At 35.0% G+C, this 12,181-nt stretch overlaps 1 protein-coding gene across 4 annotated transcripts; it reads right to left on the bottom strand.

Annotated features, from left to right (window-relative positions):
* Nucleotides 1-641: 641 nt before the first annotated feature.
* Nucleotides 642-8,982, bottom strand: LOC111368126 (nucleobase-ascorbate transporter 6-like). 4 transcript variants are annotated; one of them, XM_022989346.1, is made up of 16 exons: nt 7,895-8,037; nt 7,651-7,817; nt 6,679-6,776; nt 6,404-6,577; nt 5,487-5,587; nt 5,218-5,293; nt 5,035-5,094; nt 4,644-4,828; nt 3,185-3,281; nt 2,697-2,783; nt 2,103-2,161; nt 1,913-2,004; nt 1,745-1,822; nt 1,499-1,659; nt 1,076-1,275; nt 642-1,006 (listed from the first exon to the last, which is right to left on the bottom strand). In XM_022989346.1, the coding sequence occupies exons 2-16, from the start codon at nt 7,748-7,750 to the stop codon at nt 988-990; spliced, it is 1,587 nt and encodes a 528-aa protein (XP_022845114.1). In that variant the 5' UTR covers nt 7,751-7,817; nt 7,895-8,037; the 3' UTR covers nt 642-987. The 4 variants fall into 4 exon arrangements, with proteins under 4 accessions (XP_022845114.1, XP_022845111.1, XP_022845112.1 ...); XM_022989343.1 differs by having other exon boundaries at nt 642-1,275; XM_022989344.1 differs by lacking the exons at nt 642-1,006; nt 7,895-8,037 and adding an exon at nt 8,964-8,982 and having other exon boundaries at nt 1,057-1,275.
* Between the last annotated feature and the right edge of the window lie 3,199 nt (nt 8,983-12,181).

Below are 12,181 nucleotides of genomic sequence, written 5' to 3'. Positions count from 1 at the left end.
GCATATTCGATATGTTGTACATAGTAATAAAAAACGTTTAACGGACCATATGTAACTTCTTTAATATTGCTATACCACCATGTCTACCCACGTAGCCTTGACTGTGTGAAGTTTTTCATTGTTTCATTGATGATATAAATGAAGAAATGTGTGGGTAGCATATAATTTGTGAGCTTCTTTACCCTTATACGCTAGTTTTCACTTTCAATTTCTCTTAGTGGGGAGCATTTCTATAGGTTCTCGATCACATATCAAAGCATTGAAAGTGATTTTGGTACAGTTCCCTTTTACATTTTTTGAACTCAAAATGGTATTCTGGTCTTCGAGTTGGTATTTGAACTGAGAATAGTATTCTGGTATTTGGGTTCGAATCATGACTTCGCATGAGTTTTCAAGCTTTCAACACTACATAGAGTGAAATGTCCATGTTCAACACGTGTCCAGTTTGCACGTGCACGTGTTGATTTGTATATAGTGAAAATTTGTATACAGCTCGATTCAACCACTGCAAATTTGTGAAGCAATAAAATTGCTCCACTTCCACTTCAAATTTATATTCATAACTAACATATTTTTAGATAGAGAAATAAATTCGAACAAACATCAACCAGTTCATTGACTCGAGATTTGAAGAGACTCTAGACATCCTTAAAATGGTCAGACTATTTATATTACTTTACCACGTAACAAATTACACAAGTCGAACAACAATGGTACGACCCCTCGGCCCATATTTTAGTTATTACGAACTACTTAACAGCACGAGGACTACAACAAAAATTATGCAGATGGGAAATATTTATTGAGATTGAAGGGAAGGGAATAGCAGCACGAGGACTACAACAAAAATTATGCAGATGGGAAATATTTATTGAGATTGAAGGGAAGGGAATAGCAGCACGAGGACTACAACAAAAATTATGCAGATGGGAAATATTTATTGAGATTGAAGGGAAGGGAATAGCAGCACGAGGACTACAACAAAAATTATGCAGATGGGAAATATTTATTGAGATTGAAGGGAAGGGAATAGCAGCACGAGGACTACAACAAAAATTATGCAGATGGGAAATATTTATTGAGATTGAAGGGAAGGGAATAGAATTCCACACTTCTTGGATCACTCTTGAAGGAATGGAATCTGTCCCACCAATGTCTGCCTCTGTCTTTCCTCACTTGAGGATCCTTCTTCTCCAATGTGTTGTCGAGAAAATATGCCAATATCCCGGCTATAAAGGCTCCCGACGAGAAAGGGACGTTTATTAAGTCGTTGAACTGGCCACATAAAACAAACAATTCGACGTTTTTGTAAGTTCAACTTCGGAAGCCGCAAGAAATTTAACATCTACTGGCATGTTTGATGAGATGGATTAGATACTGAATGCTACCAAGGATGAAAAAAGCTAAAAGATCTCGTTCATTCTATTGTCTATAATGGTCATATAACATGCGACTAAAAGATTCAAGAGATTCGAAGATAAGTCATTTTTGTGCATACCCATCTCCCGGTCGTGTGGGCAGGACCATAGCCCTTTATAGCGGTGTACTCGTTGAAGTATTGGGGCACGGATAATCCCATAAAAATAGGAAAGCCTAATATGAATGTGTTGCGGAAACTGTTAAGCTGGCAGAACTGAAGAAAAGCTAAACCACCCGTACCTGGATATTCATGTAAATTAAAATTACAGAATCAGTTAATCTGATAATAGAAGTCTATAAAATTCGCAGTCAGATTTTTACTTACCAACGTAGGCAAAGAAAACGCAGTATAAAGCAGCAAAAATTGGTGCTGGGATTGAAGCAAAGACTGCTCCGAATTTTCCTGCATTGTTAAATGTTCTTAATTAAGACGAATTAGACAGGAGAAAGATCAAGTAATCTGCATGAACTGAAAATCTGGGAAAAACTTAACCAAGAACTGAAAAGAAAATCATGAATCCGGCAGATATCTGCACAGCTCTACGACTGCCAACACGCGTCAGTCCTATTAAGCCAACGTTCTCACTGTACAGGAGCCAAGAAAACCAATTGGAATATAAGGTAGTTATGACTGAACTAATTAGAATTAAGTAATTATGCAGGAAAAAAAAGTTGTCTCTTACACAGCAACTGATGATCCATTTCCAGTTCCAAACAAACCAGACAACAAGATAGCAACGCCCTGAGACATTAACATTGGAAAATAATTTACCAAATGCATTGAGAAAATCATTGACAATGAACCTGGATGTACCTCATGACTTTCTTACATGCAAAACAAGTGATTTGATCAGTATTTACTTTTCATGTAATCTTTTTGAAGCATAACAAAATCGTCAAAAGAGTTTTCTGACCTTATTCACCTATTTCCTGAGTAAAATTATAGTAGTTTATTAATCAAAGTTAACCCAGAAAGTAAATTTTCACAATGAATTGTTCTTCACAAACAGAAATGACGTCGGAATGTTTATTAATTATTCACTTTTGTATCTCATTTGCTTATGGCATATTAAGGTTGTTTAGATTTGAAATAACAGTATAGAAAGAAAATATATAAATTCATAAACAATGCATTAAATTCATTCAAGTATCATTATTAGCCTTGCAATTTTATTCTTCCTTTTTCTCCATTGAATGTGATATTTTTCCCCTTTTTTCTCTCTTTTTTAGGGGATGGGGGGTCACCTCATCGGGTGTCTTTAAGGTGTCATGTTTACCTGCCAGCCAATACCACGGCCAAAAATAGATGGTGGCAAAGGAGTTGCACTAGCTAATCTGGACACACTGATGAAGGCACCACACGACTGCATTTACCATTTGAAAAAATGTGAGTACAAGGGTGTTAGACACAATGGAAAAAGTCATACGGGGTGGGGGGCAGGGGGGAAGAAGGGAAAGACAGAAAGGAAGCTTGTTGATTTAGCTTTAAAGAAACTTTGAAGTAACTTTTTGCCAAACATGTTAAAGATTTTTCAAAAGTTGGTTTTTTCTTTTTTTTTTTTTTTTTTGGATTTTCAGTAGAAAAGCTTTTTTGACAGTAAGTAAAGCGAGTGTATTTTTTTTCGATCTTAGGCGAACATGCTCCAAATCATCAGTGACTGTAAACAATAAACCTGAGCTTTTAAAGGGGATGCCAATAACAGGATGTAACAAAAATAGAGCTACTGAAATTTTGTAAGCACTGAGCGATGAGACGAAAACAAACCTCCACAAGAGAAACAAACGCTGCCATCATCATGGCAAAGGCTTCACCTGCATCAAATGAAGGTGCGCCCCATTGAAACGGGTATGGAACTCTTATCCTGCAAGGAACCCGAAAATCGACAAGAATTCATTGTCCGCATGCATTAATGTATTTGATTATAGTAAACATATGCAAATCAGAACAAAATGCACCATATGCTTGTAGTATCACCACGTTGTAGTTTAGCATTGCACATTAGCAACTCCAGTTGATCTCACTCGTGTTTGAGATGAGATAGACAATCAGATTAGTGAAGAACTGCTTAATTTGTGGTAATTTGATAGACCCCCCCTATAAGATTTACTTATTCTAGAAGGACAGCTGGCGGGAAGTCACAGAATCAGTTGGTTAGGTGGTTAGTTAGTTCTAGAAAAATCTATAAATAGGCGATGAGAAGAGTATAGTAGCCAGGCAATTAAAGAGTGAGAGGAGAGGAGTAGACTGAGTTGTTTTCTGTAATTTTCAGCATTCCATTTCTTTTGTAAGCGTTCCTTCATTTCAATTTTCTTGTTTTTGTCAATTCCAATAGAGTCCTATCATAATTCAATAACCAATTTTGAAAGATTTAATATCTCTGTGCTTTTCTGTATAAATCAACAGTGGTAGCAGCACCAGTGGAAAACTCATTGAATCGGCCCTTAGGTTCATGAAGTTTCTTCTGCATTTCCTTACTGGCAAAAGATGAAAGAAGGTTATGTACGAAAATTTCATCCGAATTCAGTGAGAAGTCTCATGAAATAATTACTGCATGCAAGGATAAACAAATTAAAGTAGTGGCAAGTCAGTGTAGCTCTCGCATAGAGAGTGAACCACTAAAATTTTTGTGTTTCTGGTCTTCATCTTGTTATCACTGCTCTCGGGATTGGATTGGGCTTAATCTCTAACAGCTTCAGCTCTTACTTCCCCAAAGTAATTTAAGTGCACGATGTTAAGATTTGGGGTCCATCTTAATAAAGTCAACCTTATTAAAAGGAGTAGTCCAAAATCATTTTAAGTTGGTCAGTATTTTATTCCTTAACACGCCCTCGCAAAATGGCGGCTCATTTGAGCAGACCAATCTTTCAATCCATTGCTCATTAATTGAGACTTATAATCGGATCGAATCGCTCGTTGGAGCTTAATGGACTCTGATACCATGTTAAGACTTGAGGTCCATTTTATTCTTTTTAAGTTGGTTAATATTTCAATATTTAACCGATGTGGAACTTTTATCCCTTAACACATGATGGCCATTAAAGAATCCACTCACTCAATTACAAAACAAATGACATGGCCAATATTTATAGCACACAAGCACCTTTGATCACCTTGATGAGAAAAAGTTACAAAAACTGAAATGACGTTATTAAATGGCTAGTAACAAGTGAAAATACCAGAGCGAATGACTACTAACATTAAGGGGGGGGGGAACTCAGCTTACCATGGAGCAGCATCAATAAGTCCCGCACGATCGGTTCTGCAGCTTGTTTGAGTCTTTGGTGCTTTACCATTATAGGCCCCACCCACAGTAAGTAAATGGGCATAAATCCATACAATTGCCACCGTGATTAAAACTGAAAAACGTTCAAAGATATGCTTTCCTGGGCTTATCAGGTTGACCAGATACTGCAATGACCAGAAAAATTAATTGTCAAACAACTCTAGGAATTGGATCATATAGAACAAATACTGCAACATTATGAAAAACTAACATTTAACCACAAGATGGCATGTGACATAAGACACATTGAACTTTATCAAGAAAATTATGAAATGGAAAGTCGTGTTCTTATATTATGAAAGAGAATTGTCAAAGTGCAATTGAGACTTACCTGAGAAATAAAAATTACAATTACGAGCTGTGGCAGTCCAATTTCAACACATTTTCCAACCTAAACAAAAAAGGCAAGAGTTCATATTCAAACCCTTTTTAGCAAGTAACAAAAGCCAGCAAATGAACAGAGTATAATCATTTCGATAGATAGAGAGAAACTCAGTAAAATGTTCATGCATACCCCTGGAAAACCAAACTCATAAAGTCCAAAACCTGCAAGAGTTGCCAAAGGAACAGCTGAAATTGGACTCAGGTACCTAGATCACATAGATATATTAGAATAGATTTAAATGACAATATTTATGCAACAGACTTGCTGGTTATGGGCAGTATCCAGGACAAATAAGGTCAGCATGGATGAAACTAAGAATAGGCATATTAATTTTGTAATGCAAACAAACCTTGCAACATTACGCCAAAGACCACTTTAATTTTGTAATGCAAACAAACCTTGCAACATTACGCCAAAGACCACTGAAACCTAGTACTATTTGAATGGTTGAAGCAACAATGAGTGCACCCTGTGTTGCCCGCATTATCTTCTTGAATTTCTGCACAATCATTGAAAGTAAATTATATATTTGAATCAAATTCACCAAGAGTAACTAGGGACAATTTACGTCACTTTTTAAAAATCTCTCTAGGTGCAATCCTTCATTCAATTCTCCCAGGCTTTAGCACTATTCAATTTTCAACTCACTCAAAACAAATCAGCAGAATTTCTATGAACATGGACATTTGGGGAATTAATTGTTTCAATGGTCACTAAACTTACGTCCATATCTTTGATTGGTTACTGAAATTTAAAATGTCGACTTTTGGTCACTGAACTTAAGTTCATGCCTTCAATTGCTTACTAAAGTTTAAAATGTCGAGTTTTGACCACTGAACTTTAAAAAATAATGTATATTACTCACTGTAAACTCGACATTTTTCAAAATTTTACAGTGAGTAAAGTACAAAATATTTTTCAAAGTTCAGTGGCCAAAATTCGACATTTTAAATTTCAGTGAGTAATTAAAGACAAGAATCTAAATTAAGAGATCAAAACTTAACATTTTAAATTTCAGTGACCAATCAAAGACATGGACATAAGTTCAGTGACCAATGGAACAATTAACTCACGTTTGGGTGATAAACCACCAAGTGTTTCTCAATAGCATGTTTGGTTGTGCTTAAAAGTTACTTCTCTAGACAAAAAATTTAACTTTGAAGATCATGTTTGGCAAAGTAAGTAACCCAAAGGTAACTTCAACACTTTTAAGCACAATCAAACATATTGTAAGTGCACATAATAAGCACTGCAAGCTCAAATTTCCATCTGTAGAAAAAAAAAATGCAATGGGTATAGTATCAAGATCACAAACTGAAACAGGGTCTGGGTCACTCCATCGACCGGATAGGATAATCGAAAGTGTGGGTGCAACAAAAGTGTATGACCCTCCCATCACAACAGGTAATCTTGTTCCAACAACTGACTGCAATAGAGTGTTCAATCCAGCAACAAATAGTAGAGTCTGAATAACTTTAGCTTTCTCCTCCTGGAAATAGATCGTGCATTTGTGAAGATGTTTGAATATAAAAAATATAAGAAAAATAACAGAGCTAATTTTGATCCAGTATAAGCACTGAAATGACTCACGTTTCCTCCCCCCATTTGAGGAACCAGCGCTGTGGGTATGATCACTGTTGTGCCAAGCATCACTATATAATGTTGAAATCCAAGAAGGATGGCCTCAGCTGAAACACAAAAACCATGCATTGACAAATACTTGATTGCTCAAAAACCCACTTTTGTTGTAAATTATAAAATTAAAATGTTACTAGAATCAAATAAAGAGGACAAAGGTATTCTTGATATTCAAAGAAGGAATCCCTTCATACTGACTATTTTTCAAACAAGAATAACACCGTAGCAAGTTCTATGAGTAGTAACATTATTGAATCAAATCATTTTGAGGCTATTTTATTTTAATCAGTAATAAAATATGATATAGGAAATGTAACCAAATAAATAAATTACAAAATTCAGCAAGGCCAGAGAGCAGCCAAAATGATAGAAAAGAAGGATGAATCTAAAGTAGTTAAATCATATTCAGATCCCAAATAGTCAGAAAAGCACATAAAACCCCATCAAATCCCCGTAAATGTGCTAATACACAATCTGTCGCGAATAAATTTACCAGCTTTTCTATTTCTTCTCAAAAGCACAACTCATATGGATTGAACCATCAGTGGATTGAACAATTGCAAGAAAATGGAAATAAGCAATAAGAAGTAAAACTACAAATTGGAGGAGCCAAAAAGGTGGTTCATAAAAATCAGAGTCCATTCTATACCAGTAGCTAGAGACATCAGACAAATATATACACGAAAAATGCTAACAGAAAAAATAGATTGTAAACAAACTTACTCTACTCAACTAAATACATAATTCGTACAAAGAATATGAGTTTATACTTAAAAGTATAAACAAAACGGCTTAAAGTCCCATAGCCAGGCTTATACATTACACTCAAAAGCACAACCACTTCATAACAAAGACCTCAAAATAATAACAGAAAGTATGTGCCAAGAGTGTAAAGAAACAGTATGAAGATGATAAGATACTAACGCCATGGAGGAGGACTGGTAATGCAGTAGAATACATTGGGAAGCTGATCTTTTGGTGTATGTGGCGGTGGATCATCTGGCTTCACCACTATTGGTGCCATTTCTTACTCTTTCTGTTTCTTTCTCCTTGTAGAGCACAATGCAAATGCTACTAATCTGCAAACGAACCTAAAATCATAAAAACTAATCAGAATCCCATTAAAAAGACTGCAAAATTGAAAGAAAAACTGCAACTTTATGAGTACCCCTAGAAAGCTAAGATTCAAGAAACCCACAAAACAACCCACATTATGTATATATGGCTACCTTTTATGCTAATGGTAAAAGTTAAAAACACAAGATCCAGGTGAAAAGGTGAAGCTATAATGGCAAGAGGGTGTGTTTTGTGTGTTAAGAAGTGTAATTCTTGCAGTAAAATGAATTATACACATACCTGAAATGAAGTAAAGAATCAAAAAAAGTCGCCAGGGCATATCTCCCAGTGGCAAAAGAGAGGGCGGATAGGACTCAGCGCGGCAGTGTGCAGAGTTCGATTCCCCGCAAGGTGGAATTGGCTTTGTTGTAAGCGAGAGTTACCATATGGGTTAACAGCCTTGACCTATCCATATGCTCTCCACCCTGACTTTTGGGAGGCACATCCTGCGATTTACCTCCTCCACGATGGTCCAGGGCAAGATCGATGGGGCCCTAAGGTTGGGGTTTAACCTTTTTTAAGAATCAAAAAAGTCGAAGCCCCCCTGGTCCCCCCACATCGAAGAAAAGTTTTGAGCAAAAAGAGAATATAGAAGGGAGAAAAAGAGTATATTTTGCATAAAGGTAAGATAAAAGAAGTCTGGAAAATAGTATGGAAAAGTGAGTAAAATAAGAAGATAAGAAGACACTATACAGTATACAGCTTCTTTTCCCCCTCATTTTCTTTTTGTTTGCTTCCACTTTGCAATTATTCTGATTAACTTTACACTTTGACGTATCGATGAACTTTAAGAAAATATTTCATTCAAACCATCAATTTTTAACGATAACATTCTATTTGCCTGTGTGTTAAGTCACACTATTTAACTTAAAATCCTATAAATTTCATAACTTCGACTTACGAATGTTGAAGTTTCAATTAAAAAATATACTTCAAATGGAATCGATAATTGAATGAAACTTTCAATCAAGTTTAATGATGGCTCTTCAAAGGTGACACTAACAGTAATGTTTAGTGACCATAAATAAAATTAACCCACAATCATTTTGGTCGATAAATAAACTTTTAATTAACTTGGTTCATCTTGCTTAGAAAAAGAAAAACTGCAACTTTATGAGTACCCCTAGAAAGCTAAGATTCAAGAAACCCACAAAACAACCCACATTATGTATATATGGCCACCTTTTATGCTAATGGTAAAAGTTAAAAACACAAGATCCAGGTGAAAAGGTGAAGCTATAATGGCAAGAGGGTGTGTTTTGTGTGTTAAGAAGTGTAATTCTTGCAGTAAAATGAATTATACACGTACCTGAAATGAAGTAAAGAATCAAAAAAATCGAAGCCCCCCTGGTCCCCCCACATCGAAGAAAAGTTTTGAGCAAAAAGAGAATATAGAAGGGAGAAAAAGAGTATATTTTGCATAAAGGTAAGATAAAAGAAGTCTGGAAAATAGTATGGAAAAGTGAGTGAAATAAGAAGATAAGAAGATACTATACAGCCTCTTCTCTCCCTCATTTTCTTGTTTTTGTTTGCTTCCACTTTGCAATTATTCTGATTAACTTTACACTTAGACGTATCGATGAACTTTAAGAAAATATTTCATTCAAACTATCAATTTTTAACGATAACATTCTATTTGCCTGTGTTAAGTCACAGGATTTAACCTAAAATCGTATAAATTTCATAACTTCGACTTAAGAATGTTGAAGTTTCAATTAAAAAATGTACTTCAAATGGAATCGATAACTGAATGAAACTTTCAATCAAGTTTAATGATGACTCTTCAAAGGTGACACTAACAGTAATGTTAAGTGACCATAAGTAAAATTAACCTACAATCATTTTGGTCCATAAATAAACTGTTAATTAACTTGGTTCATCTTGCTTAGAAGCACTTTTTAAAAATATATATGCATTAGACACCGTCCAGCCTTGGGCAACCAAAATCATGAAAGGAAACAAGTTTTTGAGGGTCGTGTCGAGATGAAAGATAGATTTGCCTTTAAAAATTGAAATACTTGTGGAATCATGAGAAAGAATGTACAATAATTTAAAAAAAAAAAAAGAAAAAGAAAGGGAGTTGGGTTGACCAATTGACATCCCATTGTATTACCAACGTGCAAAAAAGGTGTGTTGGAACATCCAAAATTGATAATAATTAAACGAGAGAGAGAGAGAGAGAGAAGCTTAACGTGTCACCATTTTAAAAGGCATAAAGCAAGTTAACAACCCTAATGTGATGTGAGCGAGAAATGGAGACAGCCTAAATTATATGTCCTCCTCTAATTTTTCTTCTGAATCTTTTTGAGCATTAAGGATACCAAGATAAGAAGTTGATCCCAAGACGATTAAAAAGCAACATATTAAATTGTTATTAAGGATCTGTTTGACAAAACTTTTGATAAGTTAAAAATTTATTTTGAACGTTTTTGAATAATTTTTTGAAATGATTTGTCTGACTAAAAGAGATTTTAGAAAAAACTGGTATAATGTAACTTTCTCAAAAAACCTCTTTTACAAAAAATAAAAAAAGAAGTCATGCTATACGAACCTTAAAATTAATCTTTTTAGAAGTTTAGACCTTTGATTCTTTATCAACGGTTAGGTAATGTTTAAGTAAAATTAAGTCATTCGCAAGGGACTTTATTTCAAACTCATATTCAATATGGATCAAAAGTTAAAACAATCCAAAACTCATTTCCCTCTTATTCATACCTTTCATATCAGCCCTTGTTTGTTTATCACTAAAATGAATTTTTTTAAAGGAAAAGTGACTTTTTTGAGAATGTGTGATTAAAAAAATAAAAAAAAATTTGAGTTTACATACAAAATAATCAAAGTTTGAGGACTGACCGGGCGATGAAGTCAGCCCAGCCTCTCGATATTTTATTATGTGACAGTGTAGTTGAAATAAGTTTTTTTTTTTTTTGGGGGGGGGGGGGGGGGGGGCTTCGGGTGTTTGTGTTGTATATATTTTTTTTTGGTGGGGGGGGGGGGGGGGAGTGGGGTGTTGATAATGAAAGATAATCAAGGGCAATTCAATTTAAATTAATGCTCGAGTGTTCACATTTGACCCTGAATATTTGTCAGCATATTAAGTCTTATTTTTTAACAAGTAACTTTTCTAAAAGCGGGTAAGCTTTAAAATCGCATTTAGTAAAATAAATAACTAAAAAAAAAAAAGGCAAATTTTAATTACTTATAAGAAAATGAGAAAGTTACGTATATGGGTATCACTTTCTATCTTTTTATACGACGCCAAAAAGGGACCAATACATTTACAACTAGCAAAATTCCCCCAACCTTTTCTCTTTAATAGAACAGACATTCGCGAGAGTATCTTTACTTCTTTGTTTGGTGCCATTTTCCATCCCTTCAAATATCCTTTTCATCTTTTGGAATTCATGCAAAAAGAGGGCACGTGTACGCGTACGTGTACGCAATATTAATATACTTTTCATGTTTTTACATGATCTACAATTTATTCATGGGTTCAAACTTAATGATAAGTATGAGCTTGGCTCGTCCATTGGGCTCGTGGACCGCACTGGCTAGGCCGAGCCAAACTTGCCCCACAAGTGAGCCCTGTAATTAAATTTATTTTTTTTCACTATTTTTTAAAAGAATTAAATATAGGTGGCAAAAAGTATCATCACAATGCCAATAGATCCAACAAAAAATGCAATCTACTATAAGGGCCTAGCAATAGTTCGTCATTTTGACTAGCTGAGCCGAGCTGGCTCATCCAATAAATATCGAGTTAGTTAACATTCTATCATTCGACAAGTTCGGGCCACCCATGGATTGAGTACAAACAAGCCCGCCCTTGCGAACAACTCATGCCTATTGTCCCCCTTACCAAATATGAGAGTTGTGCTTATCTCAATACTTTACCTACAAGCTTACAACATCCACGATCACTTGTATCCACATTCTTAAATGCGGGCTAGTAAAACTTTATCTCTCTAGTTTTTCCCCCTTAGATAGTACGAAATGTCCTATGTGTTCGTAGCTATGTCGTGAAAAGAATTATAAATTTTTTTGTGGTCGGACAAGAATGAACATGGAAATTTAGCCCTCGTTTAGCCCCCATTCTTCTTCTCATTCTTTTACTCTCTCTTATTTTTAACTACACAATTTTACATAAAATAATATTATACACGAATCAAAAACTTTTCATTCTTTTTCAACCACACATTTTTCAAAAAAATATTATTCCAACCATTAAAATTTAGAAAGAATGGGGGCCAAACGGAGACGCGATATATTTCATGCAAAGGAATAGGCCTCTTTATTCTATATACTTTTTGTACATTGTGGAAAGTAATGATTGATTGAA

The sequence above is a fragment of the Olea europaea genome, chromosome 18 (assembly GCF_002742605.1).
Source record: "Olea europaea var. sylvestris chromosome 18, O_europaea_v1, whole genome shotgun sequence".
In the NCBI taxonomy this organism is placed as follows: Eukaryota; Viridiplantae; Streptophyta; class Magnoliopsida; order Lamiales; family Oleaceae; genus Olea; species Olea europaea.
Note: the sequence above shows the minus strand (reverse complement) of the source record. Positions and strands in the feature narration are given on the sequence as shown.

Excerpts from the sequence above, each read along its gene's own strand:
- LOC111368126 (XM_022989344.1), bottom strand. The coding sequence starts at position 7,750 with ATGGCACCAATAGTGGTGAAGCCAGATGATCCACCGCCACATACACCA. Across the intron at positions 5,095-5,217 it reads ATGAGTTTGGTTTTCCAGGG|GTTGGAAAATGTGTTGAAAT; the intron begins GTATGCATGAAC and ends TTTTTTGTTTAG. Across the intron at positions 1,660-1,744 it reads CGTTTTCTTTGCCTACGTTG|GTACGGGTGGTTTAGCTTTT; the intron begins GTAAGTAAAAAT and ends ATGAATATCCAG.